Source organism: Gymnoscopelus braueri (assembly GCF_963280865.1).
Source record: "Gymnoscopelus braueri genome assembly, chromosome: 6".
Taxonomy (NCBI): domain Eukaryota; kingdom Metazoa; phylum Chordata; class Actinopteri; order Myctophiformes; family Myctophidae; genus Gymnoscopelus; species Gymnoscopelus braueri.
This window is the reverse complement of record NC_137607.1, coordinates 28060953-28087900: the sequence shown is the minus strand read 5'-3', so window position 1 is coordinate 28087900 and position 26948 is coordinate 28060953. Positions and strand designations below refer to the sequence as shown.

Genomic DNA, 26948 nt, shown 5'->3' with positions numbered 1-26948 from the left:
TCACGTTTTTCTTGTATTATTATGAAAAAGCTTTGAAACATGCCGTAACTCGAGACGAAAACCCTCTTTCTGCGCCGAGTAGCGCGCGGTGCCACACGAGTTGAATGCGGGGTCTGTCGCCCTAAAACACAATCGCCCCGGGTCAAAATCCAGCGACCATGGAGCGGCCGTGGATGGCCCGCTCAAAACATGCGTGGGGCGTGGTGTTTTGGGACGACCGTTCCGGCTGCCCATGTAATGAATTGATTAAGTAAAACTCATCTGTTTTCGCTGCAGCTGCGCCCTAATAATGTTGTTTTCATTTATTTTTGTTCACGTATGCTATTAAAACAATGCAGCTATTGCAGTATTGGGCCTTAACATGTGATTAAAAATGTATACGTATTTGGCCCCTCATATATAAAATAAATGTAAAATCTGATTTAAAATTGAAACTTGCAGCTGATCAATGCGTTTCTGCGTTTATGTGTGGACAGGGATTAAAAAAAAGCGTCCGTTCTCCTGGACAAGTCTGGGCTTAACCATTACAGGCTTATTAAATTACGCTATAGAATAGAATCATTCATTTTATTCCGCAGGAGCGACCGTGGCCGAATTAGAGATTTGATAGGTCATTTTTGGACAATTCTGACAGCACTACTAAGCACGGACATGCGCAAAGTAATGCATGTATTCCAAACAGAGAGGAGTGTTTCGAATAAAGTGTTTACATGGTCAATTCCGATTGGTATATCCCGATTCAAACGGTCTATACCACCCCTCCTAACCCGAATGAAAATTAATTCGGGTCAGACTGGAATGGAATATTCTATTCCAATTGAGGTGTTTACATGAGCATTTCTATTCTGAATGAATTCATCCATTCATTCATTCCGAATAGAAGTGTATTCATTCCGAATAAAACTGTCCATGTACCCGCAATGTGGCTCAAGTCGGATTTGTAAAAATGGTATTCCATGTGACCTGTCTCTGTTCAGACAAAACAAATCGGATTCCAAACTTGATATGGCATAGTTCTGATTTAGGCTGGATTTGGCTGCCAGTCTAAATGGGGCCTTAACAGCCCCGCCTCCCTGCTCTCCTAGTCTCTCACTCACTCAGCTGTCTCTGTATGTGTTGGTCGTTGCTCGTCAGCAGTGGTGGAAAAAGTGCTCACATTTCTTACGTCTTAAGTAAAAGTATCAATACTGCAATGTAGAAATACTCTGCTACAAGTAAAAGTCCGGTATTCAGAATTTACTTGTGTAAAAGTACAAAAGTATTGGCATCAAAATGTAATTAAAGTACCAAATGTAGAAAGTACTCATTATGCAGAATGTCCTGTTTCACAAGTTTTTAAATGTCTAAAATGCTATTTTCAAAAGATTTGTAGGTGTATACAGGCCTACAAATCTTTTGAAAATAGCAGATCTCCAAGCTCACAATGCGATGCATTGTGAGCTTGTAGCTCGTAGACGGTAGTGTGTAGCTTTTAGATCTGCGAAATGTATATAGGGCTGAAGTGGTTAATGTATGTTTTGTAATAATAATCTAAATCTACAAAGGTTTTCAAATAATTGTAGTGGAGTAAAAAGTACAATATTTGCCTCTGAGATGTAGTGGATTAGAAGTAAAAGTACTGAAAACTGGAAATACTGACCGGGTGTGTATCCGGTAGGAGACACAAATAATCTACTTTGTGTCTCCTACCGGATACAATAGCCGGTAGGAGACGGGAATCAAATTATTGGCTTAGGAATGCCACAAAAACAAAAATAAATCCATGGATTCAAGGCTTCATGTGCAATTGATAGAAAATAAGTCATTTTTGGGGTGAACTACTCCTTTAAGTTGGGATTACTTTCAAATTCTCTAGACTGATTAAGAGACCTATTTTGGTCTTCCCAAGACCCTTTCCCAGCCCTGAATCCACTCTTTTAAAATACCGTCCTGCTTGGCATTGAAAGCTACAGAAAACACATGATAGCGAGCTCCCTGACACATTCAAGTTGTGTCGTTTTCCTTCCATTGTAATGCTAATAGACAGCATCAGAGCCACACGCAGATGCTTTGTGACAGAAATTAATATGTCATCTTGACAAACAATGGGCAAGGATTTTTCAGCATTTCAAAAAGCGGGAAGACCAATGCTTTTCATTAATGACACCATTGATTTCCAAACATGTGCTCCGCGGAAAGAGTCGCTCCATCGCATCCATTTGCCACCCAAGCAGAACCATAAATAAGTTTCACAGGATGAGTCATCCTCTGCTATACTCCCTAGTTGTCCCCGGGGGTGGGTGGGGGGACCGCCTGCCTGTTTTCATGGGGCAGGGGGGGGGGGGCTACCTGTCTGTCTCTCTCTGTCTGACTGTCCTGCCCCCCTGTGCTAGTCAAGCCCCCAGAACCATGGTAGAACATTGAAGCAGCCAAGCCTGGTGGTCAAATCTGAGAATGCACTTAAAATGCTACTGCGAGTGCATCTCCCGTTAGTGCGCATGCTCACGGCGCGTCACGACCCATGGAACCAATGGAATGGATCCATGGAACCAATATGGAACCAATATTTCTTACTTCCGGGTGCTTCAAAACGCCACTGAGCAATTTCATTGAAATGAATAGCTGGGGGCGGGGCAATCCGCCCTCTAGTTATATTATACCTCTATGGTGCTAGTGCACCACAAAACTATATATCCAGGAATAAGGTCACACTAAAATGGGACGTTCAAAAGTGTGTCAGTAAGAAGTGTGTCATAAAGATGCTGAGTAGCCCCCTCCCGGCTTGCAGCCACCCCTTGCTCTGCACTGCACTATTTCCCATTATGCCTCCTGCGTGTGTGTGTGTGTGTGTGTGTGTGTGTGTGTGTGTGTGTGTGTGTGTGTGTGTGTGTGTGTGCGTGTGCGCAACCTCTCCTCCGCCACATCCGTCTGTGTGGGGGTGATTGCTCAGACCAACACTGTTTCCCTAACCTGCTTTAAGAATGTTCATAGATAAAAGTTATGATGGAATCGCATGGCCCCTGTCTGTTCCATTCTGTAGCATGACTCTGGACCTTTTCTTAGTTTGTTTTAACCCCCCCTCGCATACTGGCTCTGTGCCAGCTCTGTGGTAGTAGGGCAAGAAGGGGAAGAGGAGGAGGCGAGACTGGGAGGGGCAGAGGAGAATAACCTAGCTAAAAACAAGTTCAGTAGTGGAAAAGTACTGCTTATTTTTGCTGATCACCGCCTGTGCATGGCTTTTTTGTGTGTCTCTCTCTCTGTGTGTGTGTGTGTGTGTGTGTGTGTGTGTGTGTGTGTGTGTGTGTGTGTGTGTGTGTGTGTGTGTGCGTGTGTGCGTGTGCGTGTGCGGTGTGTGTCTGTGTGTGTGCGGCACATGCACGTGTGTTGTGTAGTTCACACGTGCATGCTAATATGCTAATGTTTGTGTGATCGAGAGAGGGCATTGCAGTGAGAGTGTGACATTGTAAGCAGGTTGTAGAGGGAAACAACCCAACCCACACATGACATGCATGCAAGACACACACACACACACACACACACACACACACACACACACACACACACACACACACACACACACACACACACACACACACACACACACACACACACACACACACACACACACACACACACACACACACACACACACACACACACACACACACACACAGTCAAGCTGAGTTGGCTTGTTTTTGCAAAGGATATCTCACTGATTTCCTGTTTGCCTTTTCTGCCACTTCACCTTTATCCTCATAACGGTTTTCTCTATTATAATAATCTTCTGCATAATGCTGCAGAGCTTTGCAAGCTCACGTACAGCTATTCCTACTGGTAAACATAGCATGCTGTTAACATTCATTACTCGTCCTAGTATTTCTTATGTACTACTGTATGCGTGTCTGTCTGCGTTTCTGTGTTATCCCTTCTGATCCTTTCTGCTGTCTGTTTTATCTTCTCATCACTTCAGGTAAAACAGTAGATTGCAGCACAATGCTGGTGGCTCTCTGTGAAGCCAAGTCGTTGCTGGTGGACTTTCAGTGTAGGTCCACTTATGGCAGCCGTGTTCCTACCACTCTCTCCTCATTGGATGGCATTATACGGAAGCTACAACCTCAGACAACACAGCAACCTGAGGTACAATCATTACTACTACTAACTGCTAGTGGAACACCCACCCACCATAACCATATCAATGCCCCCACCTAGTATATATGTTACAGGGAAATTGGAGAACCAGGGAAATTGGAGAAGGCGCGCTCGTTGTTACCACCCACCCAGCAATTCTGACACTAGACACTAGAGGGAGCCACGAATGCAAGCCACGAGCCAGGCTCCCCAACTAAAGTGCACAAACATATATGGCCGCGACCACACACACACACACACGCACGCGCGCACGCACACGTGCATGCGCTCATGCTTTCAATTTGATTTATTGAAAGCATGTCTGTTAAGATACTTTTATTGTGTTCTGGCTTTTAACATTTGTTTTAGTTTCTCCCTGACACACACACACACACACACACACACACACACACACACACACACACACACAAACACGGATAGTGATCCATGAAAATAACTATTCTGTCCCTATCGGTTCACTACTCGGACGGCGCTGATTCGACTAGCAGACCTTCGGCCGGTCAGCGCGGGCACTCGCGCCTGGAGGCGCGAGGGCGCGCCTCCTCGGCCTCAAGCTCTGCTGAGTCGGCGCGCCTCCGTCATGGACAATAACTATTATCACTTGTGCATGTGAACGCGTGTTCAGCATTCCCCGAGCGTAGCTTCCTGGTTGCTATGTGGGGGGGAACAACAAAAGACAGGTCCGCGTCGCATCAAAGCCCCGCCTCGCGGCGCCGCGTCCTCCTCCTTCTCCTCCTCCTCCTCCTCCTCCTCGCGAGCCTCGCGTAATAAACCCTGTCTCGAAAAGCCCCGCCTCGCCCCGAAGCCCCGTGCCTAAAAACGAGCGCGCCTTCTCCAATTTCCCTGGTTCTCCAATTTCCCTGTGACATATACACAAATCCACGGAGCGCTGCCCTGTAGGTGGCGCAACCATTGCTGCGGTGTCAGTCAGCTGCTGCTGCGGTTCTGTCTGTTGACGTTAGCAGAGCAGCCATAAACTAGCCTACTTCCTACTGGCACCTGACGTAGGTGGTTCGATTTTCTGTACATCTTTGTAAAGTTAGTGTTAGTAAAAGTTAGTAAAAAGCAGGTAAAAAAGTAACGTGAGCAGTCAGTGACTGCAGCTGACTGACTCCACAGCAGCAGCTGACTGAGTCTGACACCGCAGCAATGGTTGCCCACAGGGCAGTGCTCCGTGGATTTGTGTATAGACACCAACACACTGTGAAACTACTCACTGTCAGGTGTAAAGAAGTGGCTGACGGCTCCACGTGTATCGGAGGAGACGTGGTTGTCTACACCCTCTTCAAAACTATATGTTACGAACGGAACCCTGGTTATTTGAATAATACGAGCGAGATGTCTCACTTATGGGGAGAGCGCCCCCTGGCGTGGTCACAGAAGCATTTATACACGTCCAGGCAATTTATTGGCTGGACCTGACGTCGTACAGACCACATGAGCAGGTGGGCTCCGCCCCTTTTCTCAAAAAGCTACTGCTCTTTTCTGTACTTCAAGATTCAAGATAAACAATGTCCCTTCTCGGTGAGTATGCAAGAAGGGTGTTTTGGCGAGACATCTCGCTCGTATTAATCAAATAACCGGGGTCGTAACCTATAGTTATTTATCATAATACTCACTCGATGTCTCGCTTATGGGAGAAGTTCTAAACTCCCGTATTGCAGATTTATCTCGAAGTCCCAATCAGTCAGCCTATGGGGTTAACCCCTGCTTGGAACTTACACTGAGGACTGCATGCGCCAAAGGCGGTGCAGTCACATCCAGTCTGTAGAACCTGGCGAAGGTCCAAGGTGAAGACCAAGTCGCCGCAGCACAGACATCCTGGATAGAGATCTCCCAGGAGGCAGACATCCCTCTAGTAGAATGTGCCCGCAGACCCTCTGGGGGCTGCAGACACTTACTAGAGTAGGACAATTGTATGGCCTCCACCATCCAGTGAGAGAACCTCTGCTTTGTCATAGGCTTACCAGTAAACTGTTTTGCCCATGAAACAAACAACTGATCTGATTTCCTCAGATCCTTAGTCCTGGTAACATATGACCTCAATGCCCTAACAGGGCAGAGATAATGTAACATTTGATCTTCCTGTGAAGCAAAAAAATGTACAGGAACACACTTGGTCAAATGGTTTTTAGGCACGAAACCTGGATTGGGTATAATAACCACTCTGACATCATTATCAGCGAAACGCGTGCACTGGATGCACGGAAAACGCATGAATATCACTGACACGCTTAGTGGTCGCTGGGGCCAGATGCAGCGCTGTCTTAACACATTCACCACCAAAGACGGATATATCCGTCTTTTCAAATCCAACCGTTAACCGCCAAAGACGGATATGTCCGTCATGAAAAAAAGAAAAGATAACGTGATCCAAAGATTTACTGCTCCATTCACTTCCTGGTTAACTTATTACTTTAAAATCCTGTATCTCGGCTCCTGTGTACTTTTCTTTTTTCTATGTATTTTTGGCGAAACATGCTATTTTCAACTGGGTATAACAAGAGAACGGGAGGTCACAATGACATTTCTTTTTTCACGGAAGCACAGTGATTTCCTCCGTGATTAGCAACCATCAGGGGATCGATCATACTGGAGATAAATATTCTGTGGTTCTTGAAAAAAATTGTCAGAATGCTTAAAAATGCTGGCAGAAGCTACCTGCCAGCATTAGAAAGCCCCTGGCAGTGAATGTGTTAAGCGTCAAAAACGTCATACCCACGAGATCCAACGGCTCGAAAGGCGGTTGAGAGACAGAATTTAATACTAAAGCCAAATCAGGATCAGTGATTTAGAAACTGGAAGGAGGCGGCGAGCCCCTTTCATGAACCGGCAAATGAGTGTTGACTGTTGACCCACTGACTTGCCATCAAAGCCAATATGGCAGGCTGAAACTGCCGCCAGATACACCTTTACGGTTGAGAAGGCTCTGCCTTTGTCTATCAAATTCTGTAGAAAAGACAGAATATCCACCACCTGCTCATGCTGTCCGTACGACATCAGGTCGACGTCAGGTCCAGCCAATAAAGTGCCTGGAAGTGTGTAAATGCTTCTGTAATCACGCCAAGGGGCGCTCTCCCACAAGCGAGACATCAAGTAACATTACAGGTTGCCAGTGACAGTTTTTTTATTTATGTTTTAATGTGTTTTAAACAACGGTGCTATACAAATAAAGTTATTATTTTAATGAGTATTTTTCTGTGTTCTCAAAACTATTTGGTTGTTGTAATGTTTAAGGATAAGGAGAAAGTAGCTGTGCCCGCCTCTCACCACGATGAGAAAGCGGCCGTACCTGCACAGGTCTCTCACCCTCACGAGAACGTCCCCATGCCTATGGAGTACTCTCACCAGGATGTGTGGGCTCTGTTTGAGGACATCTGGATGAGGTGCGACCATTTACGGTGAGCAAAAACTTAAGACATTTTGATGGAGCATTGCTTGGGTGCCCCTGTGAATAATCCTGAATCTGGTCTGTTATATCTGAATGACTTCAGTTCGCTTGCTCTCTGCTGTCATTTTCCAGCTCGCAGGTGTTTGAGACTCTACACTTTGACCCCGACAGCATGCAGGTGAATTGGCCACAGGGATGTCCCCCTCCACCACACGTGGAGGAAGCCTGGGCCAAATTGCATCACCTATCCTCCGTGGTCACTAAGCTGATCCAAGCTTTCTTCAGGTATTCCCCCCGTCTACTTCTGTCACTACTCCCAGCCTAAAATAAAATAAAAATGTTTAGTGTCAAATGGAGGCCCATGAACATTGTAGCTATGAATGAAAGCCTATTTACTTTATCTTTCGGATTTAAGCTTAACCACTTAAACCAAATATACTTAGTTGAACGGGCGCACAATTTTTTCCCTCTACACCAAATCTCCTCCCTGAAAATAACTTATATACAAGCGTTTCAACACGTTGTGAAATTGTATATGTAGTGTATGTGCAGAATGTTCTCCCCTAGAATAGGGGGTTTCACAAGGGTTAAGGGTCCTGAGCCCTGACTACTGATCTCTGAATGCTCTTGGCTGTAGTTTTATTTGGGGAAACGGTTAAGAATCCAGGGCTAAAGAGCAAATTGTTCAGTGTGCATTCTTGGCATACTGTGCTGACTGCAGCACTACTGGGGGTGGTTCTCACAAAAAAAAAAAAAATCTGCAGAAGATTACCTTCTAAAATGCTTCTTTAAGGCCCTGAGCTCTCTATTTCTATGTGTCTCTTTCTCTTTTCAACAAATGTCATTCCACCATCCTGTCTCTAAACTCAGTCCCAACTCCCAGGCCTCTGTGTCAAATATGTCTATAAAACCAGTGCCTCTCAGTAGGCCCATTGTTAAATTTGTCCTCGGCGTGTCCCTTCCTCCAATAGACTCCCTCTAGTATTTGGCCAGGCTGTAATCTGTCTGACCTTGTACCTCTGCCTAATCAGCTGGCCCATGACGCAGTAAAACATGGCTTTATCTCTCTGTACCGTTTGGAACGAGAGTGTGTCTGTTGTTCCTTGTATTGTGTACATTACGTGCTGGCATCCACGTCACCATTGCAGTGCATTCAAACACCTTTCTACACGTTCTTGAGTTGTAAACTTTTGTCTATAAGCTACCAATAACATGAGGCTGTTTTGACCGTCGCCATGTAAATTCACTTCACGTCTGTCGCCTTGTAGACTCTCTTGGTCGCGTGACACTCCTGCCATTCCACTCGGACAATAGCGATGTAATCATCCAGATAAATATCAAACATAATTGAACATTATTGGGGCGGCCCCAAATTGTCTTTGAGCAAATCGGGAGGCTCGGCTCTTTGAACCCCTCACACTACTGGATAATCTGGCCTTCCCGTCCCAAAATCTCTTTAGTTATCCTGTAGTGTGAGTTAGGCTTAAAATGTTATCAGAAACAATTGTTCTTAGCGGTCTCCTATGCAGAGGGCTGGATGTTGTTTTGATGACCACCAGCTACATTGAAGGGGTATAGTACTAACTACAGTGGGAAATGAAGTACAGTACATGCCATGGTTCCAATAGCAAGTTATGTTGAACCGGAAAGCGCCATAATAAGTGAGCTTTTCTGTAACAGTTTACTTAAAGGTCGCGGCTATAATGCATTATAATCACATTTATAACGCATTATAACGCACAGTATAACACTCGTTATAAATGTTTTAATCATGTATGACAACTTCTTACAACGTTTATAACGTATTATAAGTGTTGGTCATAATGCATTATAAGCTCAGATTAACAGCACATTATAACTATCATAACTTAGTTATAAAGTGTCTTTGTTAGAAGTTGTTATGCATAATTATAAACATTTATAACAAGTGTTATGAAGCATTATAAGTGCATTGTAATGCATTATGATGCATTATAAATGTGATTATAATGCATTATAGACAAGACCTTTAAGTAAAGTGTTACCTGGTAGTTATAGTGTGCTGTTCCACTGAGTTTATAATGCATTATGACCAGCACTTATAAATGATATTATTATAAGTTATAATACTTTATAACCTGTTACCCTTGTTATAAGTTGTTATGCATAATTATAAACATCTATAACAAGTGTTATAATGCCTTATAAGTGCATTATAATTCGTTATAAATGTGATTATAATACATAGACGCGACCTTTAAGTAAAGTGTTACCAGATTTTCTAATGGCTGTATTGTGTGTGTGGATGTAAATGTAATGAAGCACTGTTCCCATAAATACTGCTGCCCACATACTTGACTAACAAACCACAATCTCATTGTTTTCTACTTCGGTCTTTGGCAACCATTTACAGTTACCAAATATGGCCACATTAAAATGACAGGTATATCCCAATTAAAACATTTTAATACAAATGTCATTACAACAATAATTTCTACAAGAAGTAGTCCCAGACTGCCTGCACAAACAAGGCAGTTGCTATGCAACCTTTACAGTACATTTCCATTTTTCTTCAAGTTCATCAGTCTCATGCATTCTCTGCTGTTTCTCATACTGGCATAAAAATCTCACAACTTTTGACCTGCATCTTTTGATGCTGTGCTAAGATGCTAAGATTTTAAACTACATCTTTATCCTGACGCCAGTCATTAAAGCTTTTGACAGCCTGTTTAAATTGCTTAGCGTTGTTTGGTTCACTTTGTTTTTTTAGTTTTCCAAGTTCATCAAGCTTGTTTTTCTGCAGCTCTGTGTGTTAAATTCAGTTGTGTATTCCTTAACCTGCAGTTAGCTGTTTCCAGTTAAAGATTTGTTGTTGTTGTTAAAACACTGTACAAAGACTAGCCGTGTTTATTATACTACACATATATTGTGTGATTTGACCAATCCTTTTTCTAATTCTCTCCATATCATGCAGCACTGCCTTCAGGTGCATACTGAGTGGGCCCAATCAGCATTTATCTCTATCTGCATGCAAAGACTTTATTACTTGTCATGAGAGACCATGTGCATCCAATTTGCACCTGCTCCAAGTTTCAAAGTGCTGATGAGAAACAGGTTCAAATGGAGCATTAAAACAACAACACTGGGAGGTTGTTTGTTTGATTCTGTGCATGTGTGAAAGAATGAGATATATTATTGTGGGATGGCTCATTTAATAAACAATGTTATTCACATTCCTAGAGTATATCCATGATCAATAGATGCCAAACAATTGAAAAGAAAATCCATTCATATGTATTTTTATGTCAGAAACAAATCAGCAAGCCCCTATGAATAATCATGAATCGTGGTTTCATTCCCCTGTGTGGTTCCCATAGCCCAATGTTCCTCCACACAGCTGATTATTATTATGGAAACACTGTTGGGCTGCCCTCTACTCTATTCTGAATCTAATTCAACTTGATGGCGGTTGGTGCATTACAAACGTTCTTGTTTTAAACTTAAAGGAGAGATCCGGACTCAAATACATATATATTGTGTCTGCCTATAATCATTCACCAATATACCTGATGCAGTTGACTTTTTTCATAGAAGCCCCTGTGCTCCATTCTGCAGACCCCCTCCACAGCTAGAATGGAGCTTAGAGCATAACTCTAATTCGGCTATTTTCGTCGTTCCAAACTTCTTTTTTTTTTGTTCATGTAGTGTCCTGGCACTCACACATGCACTGTTTGTCACTTATGAGCTGCCGTTCGTACAGAACGGCTCTGATGCGTGAACTCTCGCGAGATTCCCGCGTCCCGCGAGATTTCGCGTGTAGTGCTCCCCCTCCCCTCATAAGTGACAAACAGTGTTTTCTTGTGGCTGTTACTAACTGAAGACAACTGGAGGCATGGCAAGCAGCGTGGCTACCTGCAAATATATAATTGTGATCTTAAAAGTCGTCTGTCCGTGTCCGTCCTTTGAGCCTGTCACATGTACAATATATCCATGTGTGTTAGTTGTTCACCTATTGGAGAATAAACTTCTAAACCCCTCCCCCTCCCCAAACACAGGAGCATATTGTAATTAGGGCCGTTTTGTTCTACAAGTATGTCAGGAATTATGCCTGTGCATTTTATATGATGAGCTCTTTACAGGCAGTCTAACCCTACTGAGGCAGCTCAATTGCTGTTGCCAAGGAGGCAGCCAGACTCATTGTCATGTGTTTGGAGACAAGCTATGACTCATTGCTGCCATATTGCCCCCGCTCTCTCTTTCTCTCTCAGCGAGTCAGTCTTTCTGAGAGAGAATTGCTTACCACCATCCTTCACCCTTTGCTTTCCTCCCTCTTTTCCGCTCCTTTCCTTTCCTCTTCTCCCTCTTTTACCTTCATTTGCCTTCATCACATTGTTATTTACCTTGTGAGAAGGGAGCATGCACTTGTTTACATGCTTGTTTGAATATATAAATATATACTTGTTTGAATACATAAATAGGCACATTTCTGTGTATAAGTAAGTAGACTGTGGACTGTCGCGGAATGTTATGCACCCTAGGCAGATAACTATGGGTCGGGACCTCAAGTGGGGTCATGGTAAGGTGACGGTGGGGGCACGCATTGAAGTGAAAAAAGAAGAATGTATCCTTCCCATTAATTCTGTTATTTGTTTTTGAAACAGATATAGGCTATACTGTCTGCTTCCATTTACAAAATGTGTACAAAACACTTTTTCATAGCTTTTATTGATTTCATTGATAAGACAGCAGGGATCAAAGCATTGTAAATGTATTTTCGAATAAATATTCTTATTCATGGCTACCGATGTATTTTAAATATGCTTTGTTTAAACTTGGAAAGTGCACTATAAATCAAGTGTGGGGTCAGCAAAAAACGTCCCCCATAAAATGGGGTCCTGGTTTAATGAAAGAAGGTTTGAGAACCCCTGACATAGAGGGTGTATGAATTTAATACACAGAATTGTACTCACACAGAGCTTACCAGTATGCAATTTCACATGGCAGCATATAGTGTAAATGGTGCATTTATATAGCACCTTTATCCAAAGTGCTTTACAATATGCATTTACATTCACCCATTCACACACACATTCACACACTGAGGGCAGAGGAAACCATGAAGACACCAGCCTGTATGTGAGGGGCAGTGGACCTTGTAATGGACCATGCTCTGTCACGAGGAAGTGGTCCTGGTCCTCTAATACTTTCCACTTACTGTAGTAGCACAGTTTGCTGTAGTATTCTATGTGAAGAGTGCATCAGCACACCAAAAAGCTGCTGTGTTTTGAAAGTAAAAAAGTCTCTGGACCAGACTAGGTTTTGGTCTAAATTAGCTTCCGAATTGGATATCAAGCATGAATTTTAACTTGAGAGGGAGTTATTGCTGCAGAGTAGAATTTTCACTTCCATAATCGCTAGCTTCTAATGGAAAATTTAATTTACGTTAATTATGACAATTTTGCAATTGTAAAATTGACCCCAAGGATAAGGGCCGTTTGCATAATCTTGCTCACAATAATAATTCAACCCTCTTTTTGTCTCCTTCAGGGTTTGGTCAAACAGTGGTTTAGATGAAACTCAGGCGCTGCACACCCTCATCTACTCTGAGGTTGGTAGTCCTGCTTAATCCTTATTTCAAGCGTGCTAATTGATTTGAATTTAAGTTAATTGCATCATGTTATATTCACTGTTTTTCCCATGTAATATTTTAAAATACTATATACGTTATTATATATTTTTTATATTCTGATTTTGTTATTCATTAACTCTCTGAGTGCCAAAAACGAGTTATCCCAAGTTTTTTCTGAATGCCCTCAGTGCCAAGAACGAGTTATCCAGAGTTAAAAAAAAAAAAAAAAAAAAAAAAAGAACGTTCAGAATGTTGGAAAAGAATGTTCAGAACCCAAGATATCGTGATCCTAAGATTTGCTGCTCCATTCACTTCTTGTTTAACTTATTACTGAAAAAGACTGTATCTCGGCTCCTGAGCACTTTTTTTTTACTTAAAAACAATTGCTGGCACAGTAGCAACATATTTTTTTATTTCATTGGCACTGAGAGAGTTAATCTATTATGTCCAAATCAAATAAAATCTGGTGTCCAATATTAATTTTGCTGCTTGAGGAACGTTTCTGGAAAATTGTCTGCGTTCAATACAGAGAGTCTTTCCGTGCTATTCCTCGATTTATTCTCTCCTGTCAAAGGTATCTCACTTTGACGTTTGAAGTTTACTGTTGGCTTACATCCTTCGTGTTTCAGATTTTTACCATGGATGATGCCAAGTTCACTGCCAAGGACCTCTTGGATTGTTTTGCACAACAGGAGTACAGGTGAGTTTTTCGGATACCTTGATCTACCTTGTACTTTTGGGGCAATACCAATAGTACAACTCCTTTGGAGTCTCTCCCAGGCTTAAATAAATCGACCCTGTACTGTGGAATGCCATATAGTATGATGATATCATGACAGAGTAAACTCAGCTTGGCTGAGTAGTATGGATCTAATGCACTCACATTTTAAAATAATAAAATAAAATAACTGTTACCATGTTGCTATGGATATGAGAGCTTGTACAAGAAGTTCACCCATTCTTTTGCACCTGTAACACTGAGATGTGACAATAATACAGTTTGAGATTATTGAGAAATGAAACATATTAAAGAAGACAGGGATCATAATACCGGGGGATACAATAAAGTTAAAACAATTTAACAGAACTGTATCCACCAATCTCAGAGAATGCTCAGGCACATGTCAGTAAATCCTTTATATAATTTGGAGAGAGGCCATTTAAAGCCTTAAAGGTAATCAATAAAATTGTTAAATCAATACGGAATAAAAACAGGCAGCCAGTGTACAGTAATGTGAGTAATGTGTATGTATAAAGTGCATTACTGTGGTCCAGGCGGAGAAAAAAAGCATGAGTAAGGGGTGTGCCGATATATCGTCCCGCGATATATCGCGATACGTTTTCGTGACGATACGTATCGTTTTTTTGGGGAAAAAAATCGTTTTGATTTTTTTTTTTTTACAATAATAATAATCAGGCATGCAAACAGCCCTGAGGTGAAAAGGGTGACAACATGTTTTTTTTTTCTTCGGGTCAGGTGTCACACTATTGCCCTATTTGGATTCAAAACGGCTATTGTAGCTGAAAAGCTACAAGTTTGCATGTCTGAATAATGCAAAAACAGAATTATTAGTTTGCATTTCCTTTTTTCTCCCCCATATATTTTCATAATAAAAAAGTGCGTATCGTATCGAAATCGTATCGAAGTTGTGAGCCCAATATCGTATCGTATCGTTTCGTTAAATTAGTGTATCGGCACACCCCTAATGAGTAACTCTGTGCAGACAAAGTGTCATTCCGTATTCTAAAAATGATGACTCTGTCGTTGTCCTGGCTTCCTGGCTAGGATGTGTCAGTGTCCTGACACTACATTAGATGATTCAGATACTGGTGGTGCTATAGTAAATGATTCAGATACTGGTGAGCATCAGTGTCCTGATGCTATAGTAGATGATTCAGATTTCTGGGATGTACAGGTACTTGTTATTCTTGGTTTCTACACGTTAAAATCCTCAGTGCTAATTTAACTGTGAGAGTGTAGAAATATAATCATTTGTTACTTTTGGGGTTACCCTGACCTACCCTGAACTGTGTCTCGATTTTTTTAAATGTAACTAATACTAACCCATGATATTGTTATTGTTTATTTTAAAATGTAGGATGGTTTAAATGTAGGATGGTTTCCTTCTAATAACTGAATTCAAATAAGATTTGTCCAAATGACTCAAGAAGCATCAGAAGATATTTTTAGAATAGAAACTCTGTCTCTCCGACCATATAATATTAAACTGTCTCTCTGGTTGATTATATAACATCCCCCTGTACACCTTGTGTGGAAAGTATTGAGCATGTCTTATGTTTGTAGCAGACCTGACATGAACAACTGTACTAGAGAGAGGGAGAAAGCAACAGGATGCATGTAAACGCACACACACACACACACACACACACACACACACACACACACACACACACACACACACACACACACACACACACACACACACACACATATACGTACACGTACACGTACACGTACACGTACACGTACACGTACACGTACACGTACACATACACCAACATACTGCACTACGGTTCATTATTATTGGGCTCGGAAGCCAAATTGCATGTTGTTTGTGACCGAAGAGTGAACCCAGCTGCTTCTATGGAAACAAGCCTCTGTATTAAAGGGATTATTTATTTCCAGGCCATTATGCTTTCTCTATTTATGCTGCCTGTTTCTATCTATCCGTGTGTGTGCGTATGTTTGTGTGTGCTGTGTTGAAAGCTAGGCTGCTCCTGGTGATTTCATAACCTCAGCTCTGCAAATCAACATTTGTTCAGCACAGAGAGAGACTGAATGTTATAATTTATTTATATTTTATTTATTTACCTGTTAGTGGTTGGTTACTTTGTTAGTACCACCAACAGTTTTATTCTTACTCATAATTGTCATTATTAATAGTAATAGTAGTAGTAATACTGGTAGTGTTTTGCTGATAATGTAAATATTACGAATACAATGGTAGTCAAGGAATGGTCAGAAAGCTACAGTGCTACGTGGACGTTGACATGGGTTGGTATTGTGTACCACTGATGGAAATATATGATCCCACAATGAAAAAACGCCACTTTGTTCAACATGACACCAGCTGCTGCCTCATTTCTCAGAAGAGCCCCGCTTGCACTAATCATGCACTTTATTCCTGCTTTTACCACAATTACCACACCGCTCACAGCGGAAAAGATTTAGCGAGCCCACTGGATTTTGATTATTTATTCCGCCCAGATGCTGTGAAGTGAACTCGGTTGTTGTGATGCGAGCCAGCAGTTTGCCTTGCTATTGAATGTTTGATTGCGGTGTTCAACCTGGTGGCGGTACTGTATGATCTCATGCGTTATGTAAGGCCTTAGGGAGCTTTGTTCAGGATGCATGTAGGAGACTCATTCACTGACAGTAAAACACAGCAAGCGAGACGAACTGGGAGCCTCCGGCGGGGGAGCAAAATGACGCACCTTCCAAAGGAGGTCAGAGACACGTAAAGTCACATCCAGAATGAGAGTCTTAAACAAGATTAAGTCTAATAACGGCATGGATTCCCTGTTCAATTGAAAAGGCTTTCAGACAATCAAACTGGCTTGACGCGTTGTGAGTTTGTAGATTATTTTATTCTTTTATTATTGATGTGCACTTGTTCGGCACCACACCGTAAAAAATTTAACAAGCGGCCCCACTGTAGCATTACAACTACAGAAATCTGCTAGTGTAGAATCACAATTTACTTAGCAACAGATCATTGAGAAGGACCTAGCAAATGAATAGTGTTTCTAGTAACAAGTCATCAATACGTCTGGTAGCCTGTACAGCATTATTACATTTATATGCAAGGCTCTGGCAGCTTTGCTATTATGGAAGCATGCTGCATGCAATATCCCTGTTGGGATGTTGCTGTGTATACAGATGAAAAGTCATACGTTTAAAGAGAAGTATACAATTGATGATACACCATTAATCGCTCTGCCAGTGGACACTTTACCTATGCATGGAACCTATACAGTACATGATTTGTCATGTTTGTGGCATGTAATACTAATCTGCATGTGTGCTATACATATTTATAGAGCTATAGAAGGGCAAGAGAGTGGGAGAAATTCGTAATTTGTCCACAACTAATTTCTGTAACAGTGATTTCATTGTCTGGTGCCGCCCCTATTTCATTGAATAGCATTGCCCACGGAAACCGAACACAAACCGTGACAGTGGAACAGAGCAAACAGAAGCTGCAGACCTTGGGCACAGGCATATACAGCATATGGCCCAGGCAGTTTCACGACTCTGCTGCCCCCGACGTCTGTTTTATCAGAAAATAGTTTCTGATAACATTTTAGGCGAGAAATAGGCCATGCAGTTACTCAATATTGATTAATTTCATAACAGCTAGTTTAACATTTTGCAAGAACATTCTGGAGCAGAAATATGTTTAAATATAGTTTGCCTGTTGAAATATTTTCCCATGGTCGACCTGTAATTATAACATGGATGGACCACTTGTGGTCCCTGCTTCACTGGTTGAGAAACAGTGGAGCAGAGCGAGTTAAGCTTCGGAGCAATATTTTCCTGATAGTCTCAAGTGTTCTGCTCACTTATCTCTGCAACATTTCTATTCCTGCATGCTGTCCTCATGCCCACACAATGCAGTGTCAGGGTGAGAACTGCTCATGCTTTCAATTGTATAATGCAGTGACAGTCAGGTTAAATGTGAGGAGGGGACTGAGAGTTCTTATCACACAATTCACTGTTGTTTAAAGGGTATTCAGCACACTTCACATGTTTAATGTTTACACTGCAACAGTCTTTATAGGAGTGGGGATGACTACCCCTACCTTTAATGTACAGCATATATACCCCTACTATCGACACAACTATTCATCATCAATTGGGTGCTCATCGGCAGCCAGATTAGCATAGATGTGTTCTCCAGTCTCTGTGATGTCATTGTGGATCAACTCCATTCATGTTCTGCTGTAAGCCACCAAGGAAGCTAATGCCTGGTTTATTTTTAGTTGCACACTGGTGTCTCTCATCAAAAATAGATCTGCAAGCTCACAACACATCCGTTGTGAGCTTGTAGATTGGCTATTTTTATTATTTAAGTATAAATCAGGCTTAAGTGGTGTATTTACAGATGGTGTGTGTGTGTGTGTGTGTGTGTGCGTGTGCGTATTCTGAGACGCTCGGATTGCGGTTTTAGCCGCGGATAACCGCAGTTTGGGTGGATTTGGGTCAATCAAATATAATTATTAATTAACATTGGATAAACCGCGGGTGAAATAATGCGGGAATTAAATTAATGATATCCATCTATAGGCCTATTATAGCTTTTAAAAAGCACGAAATCTCGCCGTGCGTGCGTTTGTAGTATTTTAATATTACGTCATTTTACATCAGGCACAAATTAGCCGCCTACTGCGCGTTGCTTTGCCGACAAGGGGTCTTTGTACCGCAGGCAGCCAGTGTTGCCAGATTTTGCGAGATAAATAAGCAGCCAGGTCTATGAAAACAAGCCCAAAACAAGCGCCAAAGAAGCCCAAAAGTCGCTTTTAAAAAGCAGACATGGCAACAGAAAGTGAAAGTGATTGAATGAACGCAATGAAGACTGAGGGATTGCTGTTACCATGGATATGGATTTTATACAGTCACTACATCACGACAGTGGTGAGTAACATTGTTTATAAGAAAACTAACGTCAGGAAAATAATAATTATTTGACATGCGGTTGGTGCAGATCTATAAATAGGATGATATAATTAATGCGGTTGGATGGCGGATGGATAATGAAAAAAAAAAAACCCCATCCGCGCATCTCTAATATATATATATATTTTTTAAATTATATATATATATATATATATTTATATATATATATATATACACACATATATATATATATATATATATATATATATATATATACACATATACACACACACACACACACACACACACACACACACACACACACACACACACACACACACACACACACACACACACACACACACACACATTATATGTATATAGTTATTTGTTATATAATGTGGGCATGTATCTTCAATACTGTATGATCTAGAGAGTGGAGAGAAACTAAATATACAAGAATAAACCAGACAAAACCCAACCAAACAAAAAAGAAATACTCATGCTTGTTCAGTCTTTTAAATAAAATACAGCAAGGGTACAGATTGTTTACATAATGGAAGCATGGTTTCTTATTTGCTAGGAGCGAGTCATAACAAGCCATAATATTCACATAGTGAATTATCAACCGCCAAGTCAGATATAAAGACTACAGGCAAGTGCTGTTCTGCTCTCTTTCATAAAATACTTACTACTGATATGGAGCAGCAGCTTATTATGTAGAAGTGTAACCAAAGTTAAGACCCAAGGGTCAAGTCTCTTTGAGTTCAGTTCAGTTCAAAAGCAGCTTTAACTGCCACTTGTATGCTAATACTGATAGATTGTTCACTGTCAGTGATTTCCTAATAGGCTGGCAATTGAACACTGATGAAAATCCACCTTCTGAGGTGACCATAAATGTTAATAGAAACAATAAAATTATACTCTCTATTATGTCCCTCTGAGCATCAAAGTATGGAATTGGCATTGCTACCTTTGAACCACCAAACTGTTGTATCAATGACTCTTCATTAACGGCAGCTCTATTAGTTCTGTCATTAACACAGGATTATTCACAATGCCCTTGTTCCCTGAACACGTAGCGAACGACCCCAGTGCCAGCCTGTTATCATTAACTGGCATTCCGGTATGAGGCTGTAATGCTTGCTGCGAGGCACACTCCAAAGTTCAATGTTCTATTTCCAGATGGACAAAAGAACGTTTTAAATGGGGAAAGTATTATGTGAACTTCGGTTTCATGAAAACCATATTGTCAGTGTCCGCTGAATTGTCAGAGGCCATGTTCACATGAGGTTAACCACGTAAGCCCTATTTTATACTTCATTGTGTGCCGGTGTTGCACGGCAAAAATAGCTGATCTACAAGCTCACAACACATTGCATCATGCCACTTTGTGAGCTTGTAGATTGGCTATTTTTGAAAAAGTTATTTCTGCCTATAATGACATTCCCAAAAGAGAGATGCCAGGTTTAAAGTGGTTAAATGATGGAGAGGATGATAGCTGATTGGCTGCCAGCCTGTTTGCTTGTCTGCCTCTTTCCTCTGCTTGTTGACTGGCATGGACCTGACAGGTTGATGGGCTGCAGGGAATGGGATGTCTTCCACATCAAGTGCTCTTGATAAAAATAGAAGCTTGGAAACATCATCTGTGGAGCCCTGTCTCTTTAATGTGTGGCGCATGTAGTTCTCTCTCCCCAGAGGGGTGTCAGTCCTAGGTTTTCATTACCAAGCCCTTTGTCATTTAGGTGAACATGTCAATATTGAAACATACTGAACTGTTGAATTAACTCATTATCTCATAACAGAAGACCTACAGTATGTAGTTAGATATGCCCTTGTATGGTCTAACAATCATAGTGAATGAAAATTGCACTGGACAATTGTGCGGTTGTTCTCTAATTTACTGTGTATATACTGTACAAATCAGTGGTGTAAATTGTAATTAGTCATATTTCTTCTTGTAGTAGCTGATGTGTTCATGATTTTGACATTCTGCTCATTTTCAATAGTAGGGTGAATACTGAATACATAAAAAAGAAAACAAAAAGGTTTACTTCCAATGACACCATCTAAGATCCCTGCCTTGATATCAATCTTTATGAAATGAGGACATAGAAGATGGTGCAGATGAAGAGTTTCAGATGGTCGCCACGGTAGCCAAACCGTGTGTGAGTGGCAGGCATGTGGTTGACTTGGAGAGTCTTACCAGATTGGACGCTTTTACATTGAACAGATCAGCTGGGATTGGGGACAACAGACCTGAACGGACGTTTACTGTTGCGTGTTGAATTCATCGCTGTTCTGTAAATTATTACTGTTCCGTGCTGACATTTGGTTGAAGTTAACCACTTATACTTTGTTGACCATTGGTCCCACAGATCAGAATGTTTGTAAACCATCTTGTAGAACAGTTTGTTATATATATATATTTATATATATATTCATTTTATCAGACACGCCTCCTTCCTATACAAATCCATTGTAACTTCAAACTCCCGTCCTTGGTTCTGGTGACTGATATTGTCCTTCTAATGCGTGCGGGGGCCGTGTTTTTTCAACTACTTTTTTCATAAATGTTTTATTTATTTTTTTGAAAATGAAAAAGAAGATTAAATACAAAAAATACAATTTATGAAAAAAGTTATCAGAAAAACATGGCCCCCTCACGTATTAGGAGGGCAGTATGAGTCACCAGAACCAAGGATGGGTGTTTTCGATGAATCTATCATGGTTGAAATTGAGTTTGAAGTTATAATGGGTTTGTATAGGAAGGGGGCGTGTCTGATAAAATGTATATCAAATATCCAAATTCTGAATCAAGCAACTTAAAAACTGTCTGGGGGCTCACAAAATCCTAAGTACACATTAAAATGACCCCAAACATGTTTGAAAGTGAAATATCCCTTTAATGAATAATACTGCTCGAATGCTACACTGCCGGCGTTATCTACCCGGATTTATTTCTTTGGTTGTGGTGATGTCATGAAGATTCGGTCTTTACTCCTTTATCCCTCTACATCAAATCTCTTTGCCGAAAATAGCATAAAGTTAGCCTATTATGACCTTGGCCCCCTCCTTTTTCCCTCTACACCAAATCTCACCAAAAATAGCCTAATGTTTGCCTATTATGACCAGAATAGGGATGCTAACGGTTTAAGTTCACGTCGTAACTTCGACAACCCGACACGTATAGCCTATTATATTATGTAATACAAAAGGGCCACAGTTCTGGCTCTTTGTGTGTACATTGTGTATGTATGGGTCAATGGGTTTGTGTCAATGTGTGCACTTTGTGTACGTCAGCGATCTTGTGTGTGACCATGTGCACAATTTCTATGGGTGTGCCGGTTTTGTGCCATTTCCCAACTAAGATCATTGCGTATTTGTAAAAATATGTTGGTCAATGTAAACGCACCGACACATTTCAGTCCCTCCATGCAAGGCCACATCGTGATGTAACAAGCCCATGCAATATGCTTTAACCACTTAAACCCTATATGCGTTGACCAGGGTACCCCCTCCTTTTTCCCTCTACACCAAATCTCTTCATCGAAAATAGCAGATCTACAAGCTCACAACGCGTCGCAAGAATGTTAACCTATCATGACGTGCCCAGATTAAGGCTACAAGGTTTCATGTGGTTAAAACAGAAAAGAGCAAACCGTCCATATAACGCCACTTGTCGTCTCAGCGGGTTACATAAACACTCATGGACACAGTTGGTGGTGGTGGTGGATGTGGAGGGATGGATGTAGGCTGGGGAGAGGAAGAGGAGGCGTCAACAAGTGACATATTCCCTTCCCTTTCTTTCTTCTCTCACGTCCCCGTGGTTACGTAACGATCCAATGGAAACAAAAGCAAAGCCGTGAACAAACAAGCAACAAGCGTCCTCAGTGTGCCTGCTGCCAAGCAGCCGATGCCAAAACCACGAGACCTGTGTGTGTGTGTGTGTGTGTGTGTGTGTGTGTGTGTGTGTGTGTGTGTGTGTGTGTGTGTGTGTGTGTGTGTGTGTGTGTGTGTGTGTGTGTGTGTGTGTGTGTGTGTGTGTGTGTGTGTGTGTGTGTGTGTGTGTGTGTGTGTGTTGTGTGTGTGTGTGTGTGTGTGTGTGACATTCAGTGTTAAAGAGTTTGTATGTGTGCTTGCATGTATCTATACAGTATATCTGTGTGTGTGTGCTGGCGTTTCAGCTAAAATTCAGAGAGAGATGTGTCCATAAATAGCCTCCATGAAAACAGCCATGCCTTCCTCTGGAGGCTATGAACAGAAGCTCTTTTGTGCGGTTCCCTCTGGACAGAACATTTCTATCTGAATAGTACATTGAGTCAGCGTGCCATCTTGTCCATGCTCCCTCCTACCTCACCCTCAATGCCCAACGTTGTTGTTTTGTCTCATAACTGAAAGCAGTTGTGAAGTTATTGATGATCTTCATGTGGTCTGGTGTGGCGTGACATTTTCATTATTCTTTCATTTGCGCAGAAAGTTAATGTTATTGCATACTGTATTTGTTATGTTACATAAAATACACTTGACAATTTGATATACTTTTTTGCCTTTTTTTTATGTCTTTTCTGTGGTGTGCGCGCGTGCGTGCGTGTGGGGGCTGTAATTCTCCCAGAATACTGACAGACATTCATTTCACTGAATGTGTTCTGGGAAATGTCTCTCTCTGTCTCAATTGTTTTTCTTTCACTTTGAGACTGTGTCTAGGGTGACCACCTTCAAACAGGTCCATTGAGGGACAGATGAACCCGTTTCCGCGCGCGTGCATGAGGACCCCCTGCGCGGTTTCTTTATTTCGGTTTTAGGGTTAGGATTAGGGTTAGGTTAGGGTTATGTTATTTAATTCTTATTTTTGCCTGATTTTACCGATTTATTATCAAAAAATATATATATATTTTTTTTTCATATCTTAGATTTTCGGGACATTGCTCTGCTTGTGCGGGACACAGGGTCCAATTTCGGGACTGTCCTGCGAATTTCGGGACGGGTGGTCACCCTAACTGTGTCTGTTTCTCTCTTTCTCCCACCAGTGTTTCCCTTTCTATATTATGTATCTGGCTGTTAATATCGTGTGTGTGTGTGTGTGTGTGTGTGTGTGTGTGTCTGTCTGTCTGTCTGTCTGTCTGTCTGTCTGTCTGTCTGTCTGTCTGTCTGTCTGTCTGTCTGTCTGTCTGTCTGTCTGTCTGTCTGTCTGTCTGTCTGTGTGTGTGTGTGTGTGTGTGTGTGTGTGTGTGTGTGTGTGTGTGTGTGTGTGTGTGTGTGTGTGTGTGTGTGTGTGTGTGTGCGTGTGTGCGTGTGTGTGTTTATTTCTACAGGGAGAAACTGAAAAACGGGGGGACCAAACTGGAGGCCCTCAAAGCTAGCCTGGAGCATTGTGTGGTGGCCATGTGTCGGCACTGACACCAACATGGCGTCAACCATGCACAACTGAGACCGTCAAACTACCAGTTACTTGAAGCTTAAATGATTATTATTGCTTTGTTTTATTTTTATAAAAATAGAATCTCAACTTGCACGTTTGTTGTTGAATGAATAATAATGAGTTCTTTGTTATACAAAGAGGTAATGTGTTTACCATGAGAACTTTATTTTAATTTTTTTACTGGCCATGTTTTTTTTAGTTTGTGTAGTATGTGGTGGACTGTTTTCCAGTTTGTAGGAATCATACACTACATGGATTTTTACTTACCGGTATGCAAAAAACAGCAAGAAGCTGTTGGCCCTTTGATGATTCAGTTCACTCTTTTCAATTATCAAAACTAAAAAGTACACTGCTGTATCTAATGGCAATAAGTAGCAGGCTGTTAACTGAAACAGCCCAATTTATACTTTATAGTTTATACAATTTATACTTTGTCTTACGATGGTGTCACATGGGGAAAATAGACAATCTATAAGCTCACAATGCATCGCAAATGCAACACCATCGTACAACGGAGTCAATTAATCATAATCTTCTGTTCAAAGTGCCACTATACTGTATAACCTTTCAGGTTAAGCGCCTGTCTGGAAAAGAAAGCTTCAGGAAATGATAGTACCAAGTATTTACAGGTATTGTACGCTGTCAGATGATGTCACAGATGATGTCATATGTTTGCTGACCTTGTAAACTCTCACTTTGGTGACTGCGATTGTACTTATCTACTTGGCACCGGTGTTGAAGTCATCTGAGAGCCTGACTTCTAGCTGTACTCTGTGTAACCCTGTCACAGCACACTGCATGCCATGCCAAGGCTCAGCTCTCCTGGCAAAAAAAAATAACAACTTGGAGTAAAATATATATTTTTGTGAGATTTTATTTTATATATCAGTATTATATTTTATTTAAATTGAATACTAAGTATTTTCTTTCCTGCCTCTTATAGTCACAAACGGGTACAGTGCAGCTACAGTAGCCATAGCTGACATGTTGATCTCATGGCAGATTTCCTGCAGCTTTATTTATTTTTTATTATTGACTGGGGACCCCCAGAGGTCTGTAGTTGGCCTCCTCCTTTTTTCCCTTTATACCAAATCTCTTCCCGAAAAACAACGCGTCACAGTGTGAGCATGCGTGAGTCGGCAGTTTAATGTCTGGCTCAAGGACGCATGCAAACACAAGTATGCTTTGTATGTGTGTGCATGAGGTGACGAAGTAGATAAGAGCCCAGGTGATGGCTGCATGCAGGTTGAGATTACACCTGCTGCTGCTGCTGTCATACGCAGATCATCTACACTCCCGCCAAGATGTCAGTTAGTGGGAGGTGGAGGCATAGATATAGAAACCTAGATACCTCATTGGCCTCTGCAGTTCATTGGAGCGACCTGTATCGCGGTCCCATTTTGGAGAAGGCAAGCTTCCTGACTACTGGCCAATCACAGCAAGTCTTTGCCGGGACTTGGCAGAATCTAGTTGTATAAAAATGTCCCGTTATATTTTTATACAACTAGATTCTGACAAGTCCCGGAAAAGACGCGCTGTGATTGGCCAGTACAGCCTGAGATACTGACGTCTCAGAGCCAGAGGAGGCGTCTAACTTTCTATGTCTGTGGGTGGAGGGGAAAGAGGAGGAAGGACCCAAACAGGAGAGGACAGAGACCAGAAGACGGGTGGTGTTCAGAATTCACTGAACACTGACACTTCCTGTCCCCTCGTTAGACTGCCACAGCGGGTGTGTTTAGCTCTATTGAATATTTGCTTTGTTTAATAACCTTAGTGTCCTTATTCTGGGGGCGAACATTTGATTTGATGTTGAGGGAAAAAAGAGGGGACCAAGTATAGACCCCAGGGGGATCCCAGTCAACAGAGTATAGAACTTAAGTAGTTAATTTGAACCCTGGAGTCACTGACACAGAATACCACTGCATCTCCAGGAAGTCATATTCTAAAGAAAGAAAAATACTTTCAAGGTGGTAGTAGCCATGTGTTGTGAAATTTGTACAATATCAATATTTGATCAATGCTGGTTTGTTTTCTGTAATAAAGTTTTTTTTTCATATTAACCTATACTCTCAATCTTGGTTTTGTTGGGTGAAAATGAACTAATGCACCATTGTTGCCCTCTGTCTCCCTGTCTTAAAGTGTCACACTTTAACCTTGCGTCTTAGGTGACCTACAGGATGCATAGGTCACTTGCGTTAAATTGTGTATGCTTTTGTAACACGTAATGTGAGACCAGGGACACATGATCATGTTATCCTCAGGTAAGCTTCCCCTTTAACATTTACACAAGCAGGCCCTTGTCACAGACAACCTTTCACTGCTGTCTGTGACTTCACTGCTTACTGTCATCACATTACAGCTTCATGTCTATCTCCCTAAATTGTATCAAACTGACAGTAAACCTATGAGACGGCGACAGACAGTGGGCCTGTGTTTACATGCTTTGTTGATCATACTTTGCTCTCGTATTAATGACTAATAATTGCCATTTATTGGCCAGGCAGAGGTCCAAATAGTGACCCATCAGGTACAGATGGACAGGAAGTGTCCCAGCTTGACCCATTTCCCTGTGGCTCTGCTGCGATTGACAGGCCTGTTACGAGATTAGCGGAGGCTAATTTGTGAATGGGCGGACATGTGAGGGAGCTCATAAGCTTTGACAGACCGCAGGTGGTGGCCCGTGTCCTACAAACGGGTGATGCAGATGACGTAGCCAGCTCACTTCACTCGTCTTCCGGCCCACGCCCCCTTCTCGTGTCTA

At 41.7% G+C, this 26948-nt stretch overlaps 1 protein-coding gene across 8 annotated transcripts in view; it reads left to right on the top strand.

The window, feature by feature from the left end:
* Positions 1-26213, top strand: part of swt1 (SWT1 RNA endoribonuclease homolog) — a 46340-nt gene extending 20127 nt beyond the window's left edge. For 7 of the 8 annotated variants that reach the window (XM_080429836.1, XM_080429839.1, XM_080429841.1 and 4 more), the window contains 6 exons: positions 3950-4116; positions 7366-7529; positions 7652-7804; positions 13046-13106; positions 13757-13827; positions 24081-26213. In XM_080429836.1, coding sequence (XP_080285962.1) covers positions 3950-4116; positions 7366-7529; positions 7652-7804; positions 13046-13106; positions 13757-13827; positions 24081-24165 — 701 coding nt within the window. In that variant the 3' untranslated portion in view covers positions 24166-26213. Of the gene's footprint in view, positions 1-3949; positions 4117-7365; positions 7530-7651; positions 7805-13045; positions 13107-13756; positions 13828-24080 lie in introns of those variants that run through there. The other variant, XR_013933247.1, reaches the window with a different exon arrangement.
* Positions 26214-26948: the final 735 nt, after the last annotated feature.